Raw genomic sequence first — 20,161 nt, 5'->3', positions numbered from 1 at the left:
CAATCTTTGCAAAATGCAGATTCTGGAGCCCTGTGGTACTTGGGGTACCTTTATGTGACATTTCATAAGAAATCATGTCACCTGCCCTTTAGGAACTTTAGCTGATGGCACTCCCCACAACAGGCTCCAGTATGCAGATCCACAAATTCTCTTGCTCCAGGGAAGGCAGGCAAGGAAGTCCAAATCCCTGGATCAAAGGGGTCCTGCACTGCACAGTTTTCAACATCCACACTTTTTTTTGAAAGAAGTGGTTTATTTCACATGAAAGTCAGAATTATAGAAAGAAAGAAAAAAAGAAAGAAAGAAAGAGAGAAAGAAAGAGAGAAAGAAAGAGAGAAAGAAAGAGAGAGAGAAAGAAAGAGAGAAAGAGAGAAAGAGAGAAAGAGAGAAAGAGAGAAAGAAAGAAAGAAAGAAAGAAAGAAAGAAAGAAAGAAAGAAAGAAAGAAAGAAAGAAAGAAAGAAAGAAAGAAAGAAAGAAAGAAAGTTAGTTCTTCAACCTTCTAGTTCACTCCCCAAATGTCCGCAATGGTCAGAGCTGAGCCAGGAGCTGATGCCAGGAGCAGGGAGCTTCTAGATGCCTTATGTAAAAGTAAAGCATCCTCCATTGCTTTCCCAGACCACTAGCAGGGAACTGAATCGGAAGCAGGACAACCAGGACTCAAAGCAGGGCCCACATAGGATGTTTTTGCCACGGGAAGAGGTTTAGCCTGCTGTACACCTGGGCCAGCCTCAACTTTCGTACTTGGAATGACAGGATGGTACTCATTGTCACTGTGTAGTGTGCAGCCTCCATAACTGCTCACAGCTCACCTGCTTAGTTTGGTCAGCTCCAACCGCATAAAGCCTTGTTTTCGTATTCCGGTGTTCTGAACGCATTTGACCGCTTCCTGTGTGTGCCATGAAGTTGAGAGGTTTAGAAAGTGCTCCTTGCCAGGGTGGTTTCTTCCTGCAAAGCAAACTCATTCCTCAGGAGCCTGACACAGCATGCGTGGGTGGAGTCCCTCTAACCAGGCCCTTCGTGTTCTTCTAGGTCCACGGAAGAAACCTCTTGTCCATCGACTATGACAGGAACATTCGTACTGAAAAGATCTACGATGACCACCGTAAATTCACCCTGAGGATCATTTATGATCAGGTGGGCCGTCCCTTCCTCTGGCTGCCCAGCAGCGGCCTGGCAGCTGTCAACGTCTCCTACTTCTTCAACGGGCGCCTGGCCGGCCTTCAGCGGGGAGCCATGAGTGAGAGGACCGACATTGACAAGCAGGGCCGCATCGTGTCCCGCATGTTCGCCGATGGCAAAGTATGGAGCTACTCGTACCTTGACAAGGTGGGTGAGCGGCCACCCCCTCGGCCGGCTGCTGTCTTCCCACTGCTCTTTTACAGCTTGCCTGAGATGCTTTGCCATAAGACGTTTTTAACATCTTTATTTTGACTCTCCAAGGACTCCACTGCCGCTCCCTCACTCCCTGGGAGGGAGGAAATATGAAGGCAGATGAAATTCATCGCTCAGCATCATCACCATTAAAGTGGGGGTGGGAGTACTTGATATTCACTAAGGGCAAAAATGACGGATTGTCTGATTTTATTCCCACGAAAAAAAAGGAGGGGAGGGGGGAGCCCCGGGGGGCTGTTGAAGCGGACAGAATCATCCCCGCAGTACAACTGGCAGTACGACTCATCATTACTTGTGAATTAGAAATACAGTGATTCATTTCTGTCTTGCCCTCCATTAAGCCATCAGGGTGGGGAATTTTTGCTGAAAACTGAGACACGCTGAGGGAGACCTTCCTCCCTGACCTCTTGACTAAAACAGCAGGCTGACTGTGTAAGTCCTCCCGTCAATGAGGATCTGGGGCAGGAACCCCTGCTGGGACAGAGGTCAGGTTGCAGTGGCAGTTGAAAGAGGCCCCTTTGTGGCTCATCGCAGCCCTTGGTGCAGGCTGCCCCAGTCTTTCAGCCATTAGATAGGGGCTTGCTTGGCTTGAGCCTCTTACCCGGACTCCCTGGGTGCAGGTCTGCTTCTTGCCTCTAGCCAGAACATTACAGTGTTAACTGATGGCTGGAATGCCTGCACCTTGCCCAGTCTCTGTGTGCACCTGCTCCTGCCTGAGTAGAGTTCACCTCCTGCCATCCAATACTGGAACAATGAGTGCAGAGGGGAGCAAGAATTTCTCAGTTACCTATATCTAAGGCTTTCACCCCCTGACTCATTCCCCCTGCCCAGAAAAGAATCAATGATTCTGGGTTAGTTCATCTTTGTAGAAGCACCTATGGCAAGGGTGGAGACTGTCCAGCCAGCAGGCCATAGAAAGCCTATGAAATCACTTGATCCTGTCCCGTCAAGGCAACCACAGGCAGGACACCAAAGCCAGTAGAGCTATAGCAGACTGATTTGTAGGGTGATAGTTTTTGAGCGTACACAGAGACAGTTGTAAATAGCCAAGTGGCCTTTGGCCGAAGGAAGGTTTCCCCTGATCCACATCTGATCCACATAGAGGGTGTGCTTTCTCTCTAGATTGGAAGAGCAGCAGAAGCATAGTAAGTATGTGTTCCGTCTGGCCAGAGACAGAAATATACAACCAGTTGCTGGAGTCCTTGCTGTTGATGAGGCAGCAAACCCCAAGTCTTTCCTCTTAGCCCATCAAGCCCTCAACACTCAAAGAAAGGTCCCGGTGACAGCCACAGTCTCCCCAGATTCTCCAGCTCCAGCAGGCCTTTTGATAAAAGTCCTGGATATTTGCATCTACACTAAAATTTGGGAGATCTGGCCCTTCACAACCCTTGGAAACTATGAAAATTGATGCACCCAATGAAATCAGTTTATTTAACCTTTGTTCTAAGCATCCCATCCTTAATAGCTTTTTTTTTAAAGATTTATTTATTTATTGGAAATTCAGATATACAGAGAGGAGGAGAAACAGAGAGGAAGATCTTCCATCCGATGATTCACTCCCCAAGTGAGCACAACGGCCATTGCTGTGCCAATCCAAAGCTAGGATCCAGGAGCTTCCTCCTCCAGGTCTCCCACAAGGGTGCAGTGTCCCAAGGCTTTGGGCCGTCCTTGACTGCTTTCCCAGGCCACAAGCAGGGAGCTGGTTGGGAAGTGGAGCAGCCAGGATTAGAACCGGCTCCTATATGGGATCCTGGCGTTCAAGGTGAGGACTTTAGCCACTAGGCCACACCGCCAGGTCCCTTCACAGCTTTTAAATTGACCTTTAGGGAAATGAATTCTGTGAATATGGTTCCTTGGTCCTGCCGAGCTCCTTCACATGTTCTATTTCCCTTCTCTCCCTCCAGTCCATGGTCCTCCTGCTTCAGAGCCAGCGCCAGTATGTGTTTGAGTATGACTCCTCTGAGCGTCTCCATGCCGTCACCATGCCCAGTGTCGCCCGGCACAGCATGTCCACACACACCTCCGTTGGCTACATCCGCAACATCTACAATCCACCTGAAAGTAATGCATCAGTCATCTTTGACTACAGTGATGATGGCCGCATCCTGAAGACATCCTTCTTGGGTACCGGACGCCAGGTGTTCTACAAGTACGGGAAACTGTCCAAGTTGTCGGAGATTGTCTATGACAGTACTGCTGTCACCTTTGGCTATGACGAGACCACTGGTGTCTTAAAGATGGTCAACCTTCAGAGTGGGGGCTTCTCCTGCACCATCAGATACCGAAAGATCGGCCCCCTTGTGGACAAGCAAATCTACCGGTTCTCTGAGGAAGGCATGGTCAACGCCAGGTTCGACTACACATATCATGACAACAGCTTCCGGATTGCCAGCATCAAGCCCGTCATAAGTGAGACTCCCCTTCCTGTTGACCTCTACCGCTATGATGAGATTTCTGGCAAGGTGGAACACTTTGGCAAGTTTGGGGTCATCTATTATGATATTAACCAGATCATCACCACCGCTGTGATGACCCTCAGCAAACACTTTGACACCCATGGGCGGATCAAGGAAGTCCAGTATGAGATGTTTCGGTCCCTGATGTACTGGATGACAGTACAGTATGACAGCATGGGCAGGGTGATCAAGAGGGAGCTAAAACTGGGACCTTATGCCAACACCACAAAGTATACCTATGACTATGATGGAGACGGGCAGCTCCAGAGTGTGGCTGTCAATGACCGCCCAACCTGGCGCTATAGCTATGACCTCAATGGGAACCTCCACTTGCTGAACCCAGGCAATAGTGTGCGTCTTATGCCCTTACGCTATGACCTCCGGGATCGCATAACCAGGCTTGGCGATGTGCAATATAAAATTGATGATGATGGTTATCTGTGCCAGCGAGGGTCTGACATCTTTGAGTACAATTCCAAGGGCCTCCTAACAAGAGCCTACAATAAGGCCAGTGGGTGGAGTGTCCAGTATCGCTATGATGGAGTGGGACGGCGGGCTTCCTACAAGACCAACCTGGGCCACCATCTACAATACTTCTACTCTGACCTCCATAACCCGACTCGTATTACCCATGTCTACAATCACTCCAACTCAGAGATTACTTCGCTCTACTATGACCTCCAAGGCCACCTCTTTGCCATGGAGAGCAGCAGTGGAGAAGAGTACTATGTGGCTTCAGATAATACAGGGACTCCCTTGGCTGTGTTCAGCATCAATGGTCTGATGATCAAACAGTTGCAGTATACGGCCTATGGGGAGATTTATTATGATTCAAATCCTGACTTCCAAATGGTCATTGGCTTCCATGGGGGACTTTACGACCCCCTAACCAAGCTAGTACACTTTACTCAACGTGATTATGATGTGCTGGCAGGACGTTGGACCTCTCCGGACTATACCATGTTGAAAAATGTGGGCAAGGAGCCAGCCCCCTTCAATCTGTACATGTTCAAGAGCAACAACCCACTCAGCAATGAGTTGGATTTGAAGAATTATGTCACAGGTGAGGTTTTGACTGCTTTGGCTGAGGGGTGGCTCCCTGTAGGGTGCTTGTCTTGGTAGACTGTTGGGTGCTTAAAAGGCCTTATATCTGATGGTAGAAGAATCCTGCAGAGTTGCAAACCCAGGAAGTGCAGTGGACAGTAGTCCTATATCTAGAAAAGTAGAAGGACAAAGGCATAGCGAAGTCAGCAGGTTTGCTTAGAGATATCCTGACCACCTTTAAGTTTAATCCCATTGAAACAACTTAAAAGAGCCCTTCCTACCCAAAAGGAGGAAACCAGCCTTAAAAAAGGGGTGGGGATGATGGGACTGTGGCATCTGAAATATTGGGTGCACATTTCCCCTCTTGCATTATTGGGTGTGGAACGTTAGGCTTATTGTCCAGCCTCTCTGAACTGCACTTTCCTCCTTCGTGAAAGGGCACTGGTGATGCCATTCTGTAGAGTGATCAGGAGAGGTCAGTGCTGGTCAGTGCTGCACGTAGGGTTGAAGCTTCACAAAATGACCCCTGCTTGTGTTGTTGGCATTGTCCTGAGCAGGGAAGCAGAGAGTCAGCAGCAGTTGTGGGATAATCAAAACCCAGGTCCTTACCTCCAGAGGCTCATGTGATAAGATATATGGGTAAACTGCCAATTCCTGATAATTAGTAAGAAATGAAATTAAAATACAAGTTTATTGAAGTCTAAAAATTTTTGAAACCCACATACAGGTTTTTTTAAATAATATGCATTTTTTCTTGAGCATCTTAAGGACCCCTCATATAGGTATCTGTTCAGGTTGTTTTTTTTTTTTTAATTCAAAATGCACTTGAGTTCCAGATACCATGCTAAAGTCTGGGAATACAAGAGTAACCAAGGCAAATGCAGTGTGTGTGTGTGTGTGTGTGTAGATTAACTCTAATTTGGATTTGCCATAAGATAGAAGTACCCTCGCCCTGAGGAAGGAACAGGGTCTCCGTTGGTAGAGGGGAGTGTAAGGCTGAAGGCAGACTGGAAGCAGAAGCCAGAAGAATACAGAAAACTTATGGGAGGGACACAGAAGGAAAACAGATGAGCTACTTCCCTATGACAATGACAAACTTGTGAAATTAAGGTCTCTCTTCTCCCATGTGTCCATCTGCTTATTAACTCATTCAACATGTATTTGTGGGGTATCTAACTTGCACTATGTAATAGAATTGCAGGAGGAATCAAGATGAAGACCCTGTCCACTGAGAAACAAACAAATTAAGATGGATGGATAGGGCCCAGCATGATGCCTCAGTGGCTAGAATCCTCACCTTGCATGTGCCAAGATCCCATATGGACACCAGTTCATGTCCTGGCTGCTTCACTTCTCATCCATTTCCCTGCCTGTGGCCTAGGAAAACAGTGAAGGACAGCCCAAAGTCTTGGGATCCTGTACCTGTGTGCGAGAGCCAGAAGAAGCTCCTGGCTCCTGGCTTTGGATTGGCTCAGCTCCAGCTGGTGCGGCCACTTGGGGAGTGAACCAGAGGGTAGAAGATCTTTCTCTCTCTCTCTCATTCTCTTTGTAAATCTGTCTTTCCAATAAAACAAATAAATCTTTTTTCAAGAATAAAGAAATATCTAAAAAAAAAAAAAGGATGGATGAAGAGAGAGAGAGAAACAGGAGACAGATTCAAAGAGATCAGGCCCCAGGTCCAGCCTGTTAACCATCTCATTGGCCCTTGCATGATAGGGAAGAAATTATGGGAATCCTTAAACTTAAAGCCACCAACTTGTGAGAAGTTCACAGCTCTTAGCCATTGACACTCAGGTGACCCAGTCTTGGTTGCCTATACCAAGGCAGGAGAGGAAGCTGCTGTGAAGCACCGTGCTGCCCTCAACATCCCACACCACAGAAATGGGTCATCTGAGAGAGAGTGGTGTGTGCCCATGCAGTGCTTCATTGACAAGCTGCAGGCTCTTTAAAACTGAACCCAGCATCTGCATACAACAGAAACAGCTTGTACCTTCTAAGTGTAGATGGTATGGCCAACCTAGCCTACCTGTCCTCACCCCAGGCCCTTGTCGTGGTACCTCTCAGAGCTTCCTATCTCTCCCACAGTCTGGCATCTCTCTCTCTGTATCTCCCTCCCTCCCTCCTCTCTCTCTTCAGATCAACAAAGTAAGGAAGGGGGTTAGGTAAGTGTCCCCTTCATTTAGGGTATTCACAGAAGGCCTTTTTGAGCTGGTAACCTCTGAACCTTTATGAACTGGAGGAGTGAGAGGAAGAATGTTCCAGAGAGAGGACATGTTATGAGTAAGGAGGCAGACCAAAGCTATCTCAGCCATGGGAAAGAATCCTGCCCCATGCAAAATGAGTTTTCCCCAGAGCCTTGCTTGGCACTGGATACCTTAGGGATGAATCTACCAGCGATAAATAAAGAAAAATTCATGGGATGGGCTAAACAGATACCTATTGCTGTCCAATAGGGCCCAAACAAAATCATTCATGATGCACAGTCAGCCTCGCTGACCCACGCCCCTCTCGGCCACTTTCCTGGTTCTCCAGAAAAAGAAAAACATGAATTGGCAGCGTTTTCTGACTATCAAGAGGGCTTTCCTGCTCCCAGTGCCTCGTGGAGACTCAGTAAATGGGAAGCAAATCAAGTTGAACTAAGTCCAACCAAATTGAATCCAGAAGCCATTAGAGAGAGTCTCACGGAAAGGGTGGTGTCAGAGAAGCAGCATGCGGAAGGCTGATATCTGCAGTTGCAGCCCAGAGAGGCGAATCCTGGCAGAGAAGGGAGCCCATCCAGGCACAGCCTGCACCTGCTGCCACCTGTTGAGGAGGCACTGACCCCCGTGGAGAGGATCTGAGCAGAGAAAACCACATATCCTCTGCTGCTCCAGCGTTTGGCTCGTCTGTAAGCCCCAACCTAAATTAGTCTTAATTTGCCACTTAGGAGACTGGCAGAGTGGTTGAACTTCCTGCTCAGAATTTAAGCAGAAGAGGTAATTAAGATGTAGTGGGGAGGAACAGAAAGCACAGAACTTTCTCTCTCCAGTAGCCACTAGAAGCACTGCTGTTGGAAAACAACTCTGCCGATCCAAATGGTGACTTCTGTGGCTGAAGGAGGTTGTGTGACCACCCCAGAGCCTGGTGCGCAGGCCAAGCGGCTGGGGGCTCTGGCTGAGAAGATGCTCTCGGACAGTTGCTGCAGTAAAAGTCAGGATGCCAATGGCAGGTGCAGGTTCCTTTCCCAAAGCAAGATGCTTTGAGCAGGTACTCTTTTAAGATAACGAAGTGACAACTGCTATACCTGTGAGCAAAGAAGAACCATAAAGGCAATAAGGGGAGAAAGGCTGCCCACAGCAATCCTTCGGGCTCTGGACTGTTCCAGTTCTAACACCTGTGGACACCACAGTCCAGGGTGCATTGGCCCTGTGCCCTGCCCAGAGCTCTGCCTCACAGCCACTCCCTCTGCTGTCAGAATCTGCGCCCTTGTTGGAACACCAGTCACCTGCTGAGTTACCTGGAGCACTGTCTTTTTTTAAAGATTTATTTATTTTTATTGGAAAGTCTTACAGATACGGAGAGGATGAGAGCCAGAGAGGAAGATCTTCCATCCAGTGATTCACTCCCCAAGCGGCCACAGTGGCCGGAACTATGCCAATCTCAAGTCAGGAGCCTCTTCCAGGTCTCCCATGTGGGTGCAGGGTGCCAAAGCCCTGGGTCATCCTCGACTGCTTTCCCAGATCACAAGCATGGAGCTGGATGGGAAGTGGGGCTGTTGGGATTAGAACCGGTGCCCATATGGGATTCCAGTGCGTGCAAGGTGAGGACTTTAGCTGATAGGCTACTGTGCCAGGCCCATTGGAACACTGTCTTAACCTTTCAGAGCCTTAGCTGCTGCTTCTGCAAGATAGTGAGGATCCTAGAGTGGGGCTAATATGACAAGTCCCAGCCAAGAGCGGAGGCTCAGCAGTATATACATCATGTTACATGTGAACAACTATGCACTGGGCATGGATTGTGCATGAAGGATACCATCACCACTGTCTCCACACCACCTCAAAGTAGATTCAAACTCTGCTCCAAGTGGCATTGATTCAGCAAACCAGAAACTCCAGATACAATATAATTTAGAGAACCTTCTAGAAGTAGTCCATGAGGAGTAATGGTTCTCCTCCATCTTTTTCTCCCCACTGGGTTCTTGTACTTAGAACTCCGGGCATGCTTGGGCTGAAAGTGGCATTTTGCTAGGTCTCATTCATCTAAGTATAAAGGAAGATGTGAGCTCCTTCTCACACTACCCTCAGCTCGCATTTACACTTCACACCCCAAGGTGCTGCGCTGACAGAGCCTTCCAAGGCAGTGCACGTGGCAGCGGGAGCGGCAGCATCACCTCATGCTGGGAGGAACGTGAGGCAAAGCGAGTAATGAGCTATTAGGAGGGACCACGTTGCCAGCTCCTGCCTAAACAATTTCCTCTCAACAGATTGTTTAGGAAGCCTGTCATGGGGTAACACCAACTACTTCACCAGGAGGAGGAGTGTTTACGTGATCCAGAAGTGCCTTCTGCAGAGTTGAGGAAGCAGTGAGCAAACATGAATGAGCATGTTAGCGTAGGCTCACCCTCAGGAACAAAGCCCAAGTAACGCTCAAAAGAAGGCATTCAGGTGGAGAGGAGGAGCAAGATGGCATACGCTGTTACTGTGTCTGAGAGCGGCCATGAAAATCCCTGGTCTCAAAGGCTTCCATTCTTTATTCAAGATTAAAAATAAAGAGCTAGAGAGAGGTGGGGGGCGGTCTTCATCCCCAAATGACAGCAACAACCAGGGCTGGACCAGATCAAACCCAGGAGACAGAAGCTTCTTCACTGTCTCTACGTGGATGCAGGGGCCCAAGCACCTGGGCCATCCCTCACTGCTTTCTCCGGCACGTTAGCAAGTTGTTGGATTGGAAGTGGAGCAGCCAAGACTCACACCAGTGCCCATATGCGCTGCTAGTATCACAAGCAGAAGCTCACCCACTGTGGTACAGTACTGGTTCTGATTCTTTATTGTTTTACATTCTTATGAGTTTGTGATCTTTATATACAATACCTTCCTGGGCACAATGCAAAATGTGGTGGATCCATGTGTCCAGCACAAGCTGATCCTAGCAGACCATCTCTGCCTTCTCCCATTTGCAGCCCACTAGCTCCTCTGTTCCATTTCTTTGACGATCATTTAATATGGAATCATGATCCAGAGTCACCCCACTCTGCAATGGACTACCAGAACATATAACTTCTGAGTTTTGGTGCCCATTAGTCAACTTTCCTTCTATTCTCACCCCCTCCATCTTTCCCAGCCTCTAGTGATCCCTATTTCAAATACAGGTCAACTTTTATTTTTGGCTTCCACAGTAGGCAGCAAAAGCCACACCAAAGCAGCTTTGGTACAGTAAAGGAAACAAAAGGGACACCAACAGAAATGGACCAAGTATTTACAGATGATGCATCCAACCAAAAATTAATATGCAGAATATATAAGGAACTCAGAAAAGCTCAGTGATAGCAAGTAAGCATAAAACACCAGTCCACGGAAGAAGATGACAAAGGAGCTGAGATATCTCTAAAGGAGAAATACACATGACCAACAAATCTGAGAAGAGATGTTCATATTCCCAGCTGCAGGACCTTCTTAGCTTTGCCTCTCACTGCCTCCCTCCACTGGGAAGGGTTACTGACTAGGGAGAGGCAGAGATCTCTGGTGGAAAAAGATCACCAGGATGGGGAGAGCGTCTCTTGGCACCCTTGAAATTCCCCACACATCCTGCCCATCCTTAGCTAGAGAGATGACAGGATGTTGCGTAGTACAGAAATCAAGTGCTACATAATACTAAAACAGAACAGGAAGTCAGTTCTCAATGCACTGTTCAATGCACTCTTAATTCTCCCAATTCCATCCCCTCTTGGTGTTGGTATGTATTTAACACTTCATTAACACTTCTAATCACCTTTTCCCACAGTGAGAGCTGCTGTAAGAGTCCCTCCATAGCAGGTCCCAAAATCAGGCTCTGATTTAAAGACGTGAACTTTACATTCTCTTGACAAGCCTTCTCATTTATGGTAGTACTATAAAACTACTTTTTTAAAAGATTTGTTTCTTTGGAAAGTCAGTGTTGACAGAGAGGAGAGAAAGAGGTCTTCCATATGCTGGTTTACTCCCCAGATGGCCACAAGAGCCAGGGCTGGGCCAGGCTGACACGAGGAACCAGAGGCTGCATCCAGGTCTTCCATGTGGGCAGCAGAAGCCCAAGCACTTGGGCCATATTCCACTGCTTGCCCAGGTCATTGGCAGGTATCTAGACTGGTTGTGGCTTTCCCAGGCCACAAACATGGAACTGGGTGAGAAGCAAAATAGCTGGGACATGAACCAGGGTGAAAGAATCCCTGTGCTTACAAGAGGATGACTTAGCCATTGAGCTATCAGGCCAGGCCCATAAATCTTTTTTTAAAGAGAGAAAAAAAAAAGATTTTCAGGAAGAAGCAAACATAGAATAGTGAGAGAACTGTATACAGCCAACATTCTGATCTTACCAAGCGGAAGTAAGAGGAAGTAAGAAAGGAACAAGGGATGTGACTAAACCCAAGGACCGAGTCCAGTGATAGGCCCTGCAAGGGATGCTGGGTAAGATAAAAAGGAGCAGGCAGTTGAGGGACAGGGCAAAGGAGTTGAGAATGGGAGGAAAGTCCTGGCAGGAAGGAGAGACTAAAGAATGTGGGTGTCCTTTTCTAACAAAATGAAGAGATCAGAATTGCCCATGATGCCAGGGCCAGAGCACAAGTGTGAGACTGAGTAGGAGCACCAAGGAGAGGGTCCACAGAACTCAGAGGTCAGGAGTAGAGGAAGATCAACTTCCTGTACAGTGAACTCATTAAGAACCAGTTCAGGAACAGAGATGGAGGTAAAGACAGTGGAGGAGAAGCAAAAGATTTCAGAAATGCAAGTGGAATCAGTAAGACCTGCCACGAGGGAGAACTGTACCTGCAGCTGCAGCAAGGACAAAGTAATCAGGGAGACCAGCCATCTGGAGGGAGAGATCGTTTCCATTAGAATGAACATGGAAAGGAACCATCAGAGAAGAGATAGGAATCATGGGAGCATCTCCTCATGACAAATGTGAATTACAGAGAGTGCAGGGCGAGTCAGGCAGAGATGGGGCAAGAATGGGGGAAGAACCATGAGGTTGAATTAAATCAGCATGATCATGCATGGAGAAGGTGGAAACGCAGTTCATAGACTGAATCTGGGGCATTCCATTGTTAGCAACTGTACATGGAGGAAGATGCCTGGGAGAGGCAGGCATACACAGAGCACCTGGACCATTCAGCAGAGAACAGGCAGGACATGTGCCACAGCGCGTGGAATTGCCAGTACACAGGACTCAGCCTCTACTCTTGTCAGGAAGAGCTGGTTTACTCTGAGCATGCAGTTTTTTCCTGACAATTGGATCAATGGGTTTCCAGGGCCAGAAAATAGCACTTCACGTTCATGTCTAGTCCTTGGATCCCACTCCATAGTGAGCTAGCCCCAGAGCAGCATCCCTGTCCCCAGTACTCACAACGGTAGTAATGACCACCACAGACCACCCCCCCTCGCTGAACATGGTATTTCTCACTCTCAACACGTGTCCTGCTCTTTCATCTATAATGTCCTTAAATACCTTCCAAATGATGACATTCGAATGTTGGAAGCTGTCTATGAGCCAGTGTTTTCCATGGATTTTTTTTTTATTCCTTTGACCTTCTCAATAATTCCGTGAGATCTCAGGGCAGTCTTCACCTTAATCCATAGCCAAGACATCTGGGGCTTAGACAGGGATAGGAACCTGCCCCAAAAGTCACCCAATAAGGAATCTGAAGTTCGATCAGCTTTATGGCAGCATGGCCTTCTTAATATCCAATGGTGGCCACCAGTTGGCCAAGTCTGAAATGCTGTGTTTCCTAGAATCCACATGAAGAAGCTCCGAGTCTAGACCTGGGCTACGGTCACAGCTCCCTGTCTCGTCGGACACCACATACAACCACCCATTTTACAGTGTTCTGTCTGTAAGCCCCGCTGCCGCCTTCAATCCAGCATGACTTCAGGAACCTTTAATTATTTTTTTGTTTGTTTGTTTCCACCGCAGATGTGAAAAGCTGGCTCGTGATGTTTGGATTTCAGCTTAGCAACATAATTCCTGGCTTCCCAAGAGCCAAAATGTATTTCGTGCCTCCTCCTTATGAATTATCAGAGAGTCAAGCGAGTGAAAATGGACAGGTAAGCAGGGGTTCCTGCCAAGTGTCTGAAGGAATGTGACGGGAGCCAAGGGCATGTCAGCGGAGGAAAACACTGGAGCTGGGTATAAAAGGTGCAGAGACATTGAGAGTGCCCTGGGAAAGCAAGTGTCAGTACTGTCATCCATCTGGCCCAGCACATATGTCTTCCCAGTCTCAATTATTACCTTAATTGTGGTATCATTATCTGTTCAGTGTATACCCTTGAGTCAGTCCTTGATTAACAACAGTCCAGAGAAATCTAGCAGCAACCTACCATCTGCACTGCCTCGAAGCACATAACCCTTTCAGCTTTTATGGTATGTAATAAAACAGTGGTTTGCAGTTTCTGCCCCATTAAAGTACATTTTTATGCCCCACATAAAACCTCAGCGCTTTATGGCCCAAATATGTACAGATTGAGTTTTCAGAAGATAATTTGAGCTCGGGTCTTGCCGTGATAACGGAAGGGAGGTCGGTTTCAATTTGAATGCAGCTGAGACAGCTGCCCCAATGAGATGGGCAGGGTGGGCATCTGTGTTCAGGGAGCCCTCGCTGCAGCACTGCTGCCCGGCTTGGTCAGCATCAGAAACATCTCAGCCAAGGGTCCGGACTGAGTGACAGTGGAGAAGCAAAGAGATACTGCTGGGTGATTAAGAGCTGCATCCTCTCCATCCTGCCCCTGGGGACCACTCCGTGGATGAGCAGCCATTGTTTCTCTCACTGACCTAAGCACCATTACCTCCCCATATACCGCCTCTTCCATTATCCTAGCCTGGGCCCCAATGGCCAGTTGAGACGTGTGGGAATTGCTGAGTGGAGAACTCCAGGACAGGAAAGTAATGGTGATTTTAGGCCTGCACAGAGCCAGGACTGGAATCCAAACCAATGGACTGGAAGCCGAAGGAGACTCCTTCCTGTTCTCCAAGCACAGTCTCTGAGCACCATGACCAGCCATGCCAGTCTCCTAAGGAGTGTTGTTAACATTCAGTCTCTGACTATATGGGCCTACAGCAGGGTGATTCTGCCTCTCTAACCCAGGCATCCTGGGGAAGGGGCAGAGGTTGGAGGCGGATTCTCTCCTCTGGCCATCCTTTCATGGCAAGTTTTTAACCCAGGGAAGTAAAACAACCACTCTCATGCAGTGACCTCAGAGCATTCTAGGTCACAGCTATTGGCTTACAGTGGTTCTAGCCAACACCCGTGGCTCAGGACGACCCCTGGGGCCAGTTCATCAGGGTAGTAAGGTGTGCTGAATCTATAAGCCTGAGTGCAGGAGCTACTGAGGTCCTTCTCTGTCCTTGGAGTTGGTGGCATGGTTGTGAAGGGCTCCGTCCGTACTATCAGAGCGCTGGTAAGCAGCCCACCTGCTCTCCTGCCGTGGTTCCAAAAGGCACAACCGTACTTGTACATCCTCAGTACAGATGCAATGCTAGCTGTGACAGGAGTCTTCCGGTTCTGATTCTCTTTTGCTCAGTCTCCCAGTCCCGGCGACAGTTCCCCCAGCCCACCCTTCTCAGCCGTCTGTTTTGCTTCTGCCCACAGCTCATCACGGGCGTCCAGCAGACCACAGAGAGACACAACCAGGCCTTCCTGGCTCTGGAAGGGCAGGTCATCTCCAAAAAGCTCCACGCCAGCATCCGAGAGAAGGCCGGTCACTGGTTCGCCACCACCACCCCCATCATCGGCAAGGGTATCATGTTTGCCATCAAAGAAGGGCGGGTGACCACCGGCGTGTCCAGCATCGCCAGCGAGGACAGCCGCAAGGTGGCGTCGGTGCTGAACAACGCCTACTACCTAGAAAAGATGCACTACAGCATCGAGGGCAAAGACACCCACTACTTCGTGAAGATCGGCGCGGCCGACAGCGACCTGGTCACGCTGGGCACCACCATCGGCCGCAAGGTGCTGGAGAGCGGGGTGAACGTGACCGTGTCGCAGCCCACGCTGCTGGTCAACGGCAGGACTCGAAGGTTCACCAACATCGAATTTCAGTACTCCACGCTGCTGCTCAGCATCCGCTACGGCCTCACCCCCGACACCCTAGATGAAGAAAAAGCCCGCGTCCTGGACCAGGCGAGACAGAGGGCCCTGGGCACAGCCTGGGCCAAGGAGCAGCAGAAAGCCAGGGACGGACGAGAGGGCAGTCGCCTGTGGACTGAGGGCGAGAAGCAGCAGCTTCTAAGCACGGGCCGCGTGCAGGGGTACGAGGGGTACTACGTGCTGCCGGTGGAGCAGTACCCCGAGCTGGCGGACAGCAGCAGCAACATCCAGTTTCTAAGACAGAATGAGATGGGAAAGAGGTAACAAAATAACCTACTGCCATCCCTCGTCTGGGTGGCTGGGCGGGAGTAACTCTTATCTCCTCTCCTAAGGAGATGAAGACGTAAACAGGGGCCTGAAGCCGGGCTGCTTCGGGGAAACCAAGTGGCAAGAAAGCTCACATTTTTTGAGTTCCAATGCTACTGTCTCAGCACCAAGTCCCTCATCCCGAAGTCAACAAGAGCCCGGCTGAAAAAAATTCTGTGGACAACAAAGCAAACGAATGAATGAACACACACACACACACACACGTACACACACACACACACACGACATTCCAAGATCCCCTCACCTACGACCCACTTGTTCTGGGTCTCTCACACACACAAAAAAAAAGAGACGCCAAAATGTCCGAAAGGAATAAAAGGACAACAACAAGACAACAAAAACAACAACAACAACAGCAAAACCCCATCCACTGGGAAAAGGAAAGAAAGAAAGAAAAGAAGAGAAGAAAGCCTCACATCCTATTACCTCACTCATTCACACGTGAGCGACACGGATAACAGACCCATGACGGCCCGGCGTCACCAGACCAGCAGAAGACGACAATTCAGACTGCTTGTGGGACAAAGACTTCAAATGTTTCGTTTAGCAAATACAGGTGCATCAAAATACCACAACTTTGGGGGTCATTTGTGTGTAGCGCCTGGGGAGGGGGGGGTCAAGTGGAGGAGTGAGCACTGGAAAATACTTTTTGAAGAAACAGAAACAAAACAGAAAATTAAAAAAAAAAAAAAGAAAAGAAAAGCAATTCCTATCCGAAATCAAAGCGAAGTAATACCATCCAGCACTTAACTCTCAGGACCCCGCTTAGTCTGGCCTGAGCTAATTTATCTGAGCGCAGAGTGTAAAATTGAATTCAGAACGGTGGCTGTACTCACTGCAGATAAATTTCATACTCTCTTGTCTTTGGAGAACTCCATTGTGGACAGTAATACGCAGTTACAGGGTGTAGTCTGTTTAGATTCCGTAGTTCGTGGGTGCCAGTTATGGTAGAGGTGCGGCGTTGTGACACTTTTGCTAACAGGTACCACTTCCGATCACCCTGTACATATATAAGCCGTAGGCACAATCACTGTTTCAGATTTAAAATTCTTAGTGTGTTTGTTTGGTCCAGAAACTGAGACAATCACATGACAGTCACCACGAGGAGAGAAAATAAAAATTAAAAAAAAAAACAAAAAAATTTAAAAATGGAAAAAAAAAAGAAAAAAAGTCTAATAAGAACTTTGGTACAGGAACTTTTTTGTAATATACATGTATGAATTGTTCATCGAGTTTTTATATTAATTTTAATTTGCTGCTAAGCAAAGACTAGGGACAGGCAAAGATAATTTATGGCAAAGTGTTTAAATTGTTTATACATAAATAAAGTCTCTAAAACTCCTGTGGACACGCTGGTCTTCTGTGGAACTGCTTTGAGAGAAGAGGCAAATGGTGTTGGCAGAACAGCTGCCGAGACCCCTGGAGGCCGAGCTGGTGCGCGCTGGGGATCCCGCATCCAGAATGCTGGAGCCCAGCAGTGCTGTTGATTTGTGGATATTTTTTGGAATTTCGAACGTTTGAATATACGTCATGAGCTCTTGTGGCACTAGGATCCAAGTCTAAACACAATATTCAGTTACAATTCACATGTACCTGTGCACATGGCCTCCAGATGACTCCCTATACTATTTGGCATCATATATGCACGGAATGAAATTTCACGACATGCGATTTTCTGCTTGTGGCATGTGGCAGCGGCTCACGGGGTTTTGGACTTTGAGGTTCGGGGATTAGAGAATGCTCGGTGTGTGTCTCAGACACTTGCAGCAGCTTTGGTGAGACACTTCGGGAATGCAGTGACTCTGGGGTCACCTCTGCTGGCATCGGCAGCTCCTGTCTACATGCGGACATGTGGGGAGAAGAGGCTGGGCCCGGGGCTAGGGGCCCGTGAAGAACCACAGGTCAGCCCTTGCACACGCACATCCTTCCAGCCCGCCTGGAATGCTCTGGCTTCTCCCAAGACACTGACGGGAAATGGAAGGGCAGGACAGCACATTGGGAGTGGCTTTGGTGTGCTTGTGTATGTAGCTGTGTGTGTGTGTGTGTGCATGTGCATAGGCTAGATGAACTTAACCTTCAAACGTGCACTCTTGCAGCAGCTCCAGCAAGAAGAGAACTTTGAGTTTCGATGACTTTTTGTTTTACAGTGCTCCTGAGGTCGGAATGATAGCATCATCCTTAGTGGCTGATATTGTTAGGTGCTTCTTTCATGCCAACGTATGCTAAAGGCATCCATGCAATATTTTCATGGCATCCTTACCTTTCATGCATTCAGCAGTTCCCTGAGGGCTTGCCGCATGTCGAGTCATGTGCTAGGCTCTGGGAACAAAGAGGCACGTAGACACACACATGGCACACATGCCACACACACTCGTGGCATTCTGCTCAGGGGAGTGGGTGAATGATGGAGTGATGATGCTGAGAAGTGAAAATAGGAGGACAGGAGGCAAGTGTTTGGCCTCAGCAGCTAAGATGCTGGTGGGGCACCCATACCCCACAGCAGCAGATGGGTTCAATTCTGTTTTCCAGCTGTTGACTCCAGCTGCTTGCCAATGGATACCCCAGCATGCAGCAGTGAGAGCTCACGTGGTTGAATCCCAGCCACTCATGAGAAGCTTGGGTTAAGTTTCTGTTTTCCAGCTTTCCACCTTGCTGGTCATTGCGGGCATTTGGGGGAGTGAACCCAGCTGGGCGGAGTTCTCTGTCTTTCAGATAAATGAAGGCAGTGAACACCAAGAACAGGAACCTATGCTGGGAGATGTGACCTAAAGTGAGGATGTCCCGAGAATTGTTGAGGTCCAGGGCCTACGCAGGGGGTGCATCTGCCACTTGTGATGCCAGCAGCCTGTATGGTTGTTGTGGCCATTGGGGAATGAACCAGCATGGTAGAAGATGGATCTCATAGCAAAATATGAAAGGGAGATAGGAACATGTTCTAGACCGAGGGCACATGTGCAAAGGGACTGTGGTAGAAGCAGAGTCGATCAACAATATGTAGTTGCTTAGGGCAGAATATAGAAGGGAATCAGAAGGTTCAGAGACTGGCCTCTTTCTATTTTTTACATTAGAAGGAACAAGAGGACATTCATTTTAATTTGATCAACAAAGGATCTAGATAAAACATGGAGAACAGGTGGAGGTAACAGTCATCCAGGGAGATGAGGGAAGAGGCCGAGGTGGCCACCGAGCAGAGATAAAGCTAATTTCAGCTACAGAGGGGAAAACGGAAGCTGTAGGAAAGCCTGGACTCCGTCTGAGTGAGAAGCTTCTTTCGTCCTTGCAGGTGAGGATGCTGCAGCTGAGTGAGTACCTTCAGCTGGGAGGGGGTGGAGACAGGTGCAAGCCCAGCAATGGCCAGGCTCCAGCCCTCTACTGGAAGCCTGGCGTGTACTTCCTGCTGAGACGCCCCTTGAGGACTGTGTCAACTCTGCTTTCCGGTCATACAGTGGCCCTGGAGGGGAGGAACGGGATGGGGGAGACAAGCAGGGCTTCCTGCTCCAAACCTGTGCCCTGTTAGCAATGCAGTGGAACAAGCCTCGATTTATCATGCAACAGGAGGAGCCGGGAAGACTTCGCCTCCGGAGAAGTGACGGCCAACAGCACGGTGAGTCTGGGCTGGGCTGCGTCGTTTCGGGAGGAGGGAGTGAGGCAGGACTGTGTGCTTGGGGCCAGCGCTGCTGTCTGCTCGGCCTGGCCTTCAGGCGTGCTTGGAGAAGCAGTCTGAGAGCAACCTGGGTTGGTTGTGCGGAGAGCACAGATCCACGGTGGTAGGAGCTTGGAGGGAATTCGACTCCGTCGTACGTCGGGCTGGGGTCCATGCCGTGCAGGGCACTGCACCCATGCCAGCAGCCAGAGGCCTCTCCAACCTCTTGTGGGGAAAGGAGAGGCAGGTAGACCAAAGGCCAGGCCACGTTATATGTCACAGGAGTAACGCAGGTCCCTAGGGTTTTGCTGCAGCCAGAGCCGTCTTCCATTTTAGGGTCAACACTCTGGATTCTCTGAGTTTGCTGATACGCCCAGGCCAGCCCCGGGCCCTCACTGCACACGGGAAGGGGAAGGCAAACAGGGCCCCCAGGGGAGGGGTGGAGGTAGAATTCCTTTCTGGGAGTCTGGGAATGATCAGAAGTGTGATCAGCTGTGGATCTCTCTGGAAAGGCAGCACTGTACAAGTGGGCTCATGGAAACAGTCCCCCTGACTCAAACAGTGTGGGAGTGCTCCCAAGCACCCAGGTGCTCCCAAGCTGCTTCCCAGGGGAGCCTGGGCGCTATCCCAGAGGGGCCATATCGCGAAGTCAGGAACCACAAGACAGGCTTGTCTCACTCCTGTCCCCTGTGTGTGTCACAGGGAAGAGAGCAGGTGTGCTGAGGGACAGGATACTCTGTTGCCCCTCGGTATCCCTGGGCGGGTGCCACAGGGGGAGCAGATGCCCAAGTCCCTAGCACAGAATGAGGTGCTAGTTGGTTGGGCTATGCGTAAGTCTGCCAGGACCCTGGCAGGAATCTGTGGCTCACTTCATAGAACAGACGTACAGCATGCAAGGATAGCACCGTAATATATGGCTGAGGGAACCATGGTGGCGGTCAGAGGAATGGGTACATGTTCAATACAGACGGAAGGTTTTATTGCAC

General features: G+C 49.1%; 1 protein-coding gene across 5 annotated transcripts in view; it reads left to right on the top strand.

Moving 5' to 3' along the window:
* Positions 1 to 16,672, top strand: part of TENM2 (teneurin transmembrane protein 2) — an 884,000-nt gene extending 867,328 nt beyond the window's left edge. For all 5 annotated transcript variants that reach the window (XM_040984305.1, XM_040984174.1, XM_040984151.1 and 2 more), the window contains 4 exons: positions 1,031 to 1,327; positions 3,298 to 4,912; positions 13,036 to 13,166; positions 14,708 to 16,672. In XM_040984305.1, coding sequence (XP_040840239.1) covers positions 1,031 to 1,327; positions 3,298 to 4,912; positions 13,036 to 13,166; positions 14,708 to 15,469 — 2,805 coding nt within the window. In that variant the 3' untranslated portion in view covers positions 15,470 to 16,672. The remainder of the gene's footprint in view (positions 1 to 1,030; positions 1,328 to 3,297; positions 4,913 to 13,035; positions 13,167 to 14,707) is intronic.
* The last annotated feature ends 3,489 nt before the right edge of the window (positions 16,673 to 20,161 follow it).

The sequence above is a fragment of the Ochotona curzoniae genome, unplaced genomic scaffold, assembly GCF_017591425.1.
Source record: "Ochotona curzoniae isolate NIBS_2020 unplaced genomic scaffold, NIBS_Ocur_1.0 contig_1, whole genome shotgun sequence".
NCBI lineage: Eukaryota > Metazoa > Chordata > Mammalia > Lagomorpha > Ochotonidae > Ochotona > Ochotona curzoniae.
This window is presented reverse-complemented; position numbering and strand designations above follow the sequence as displayed.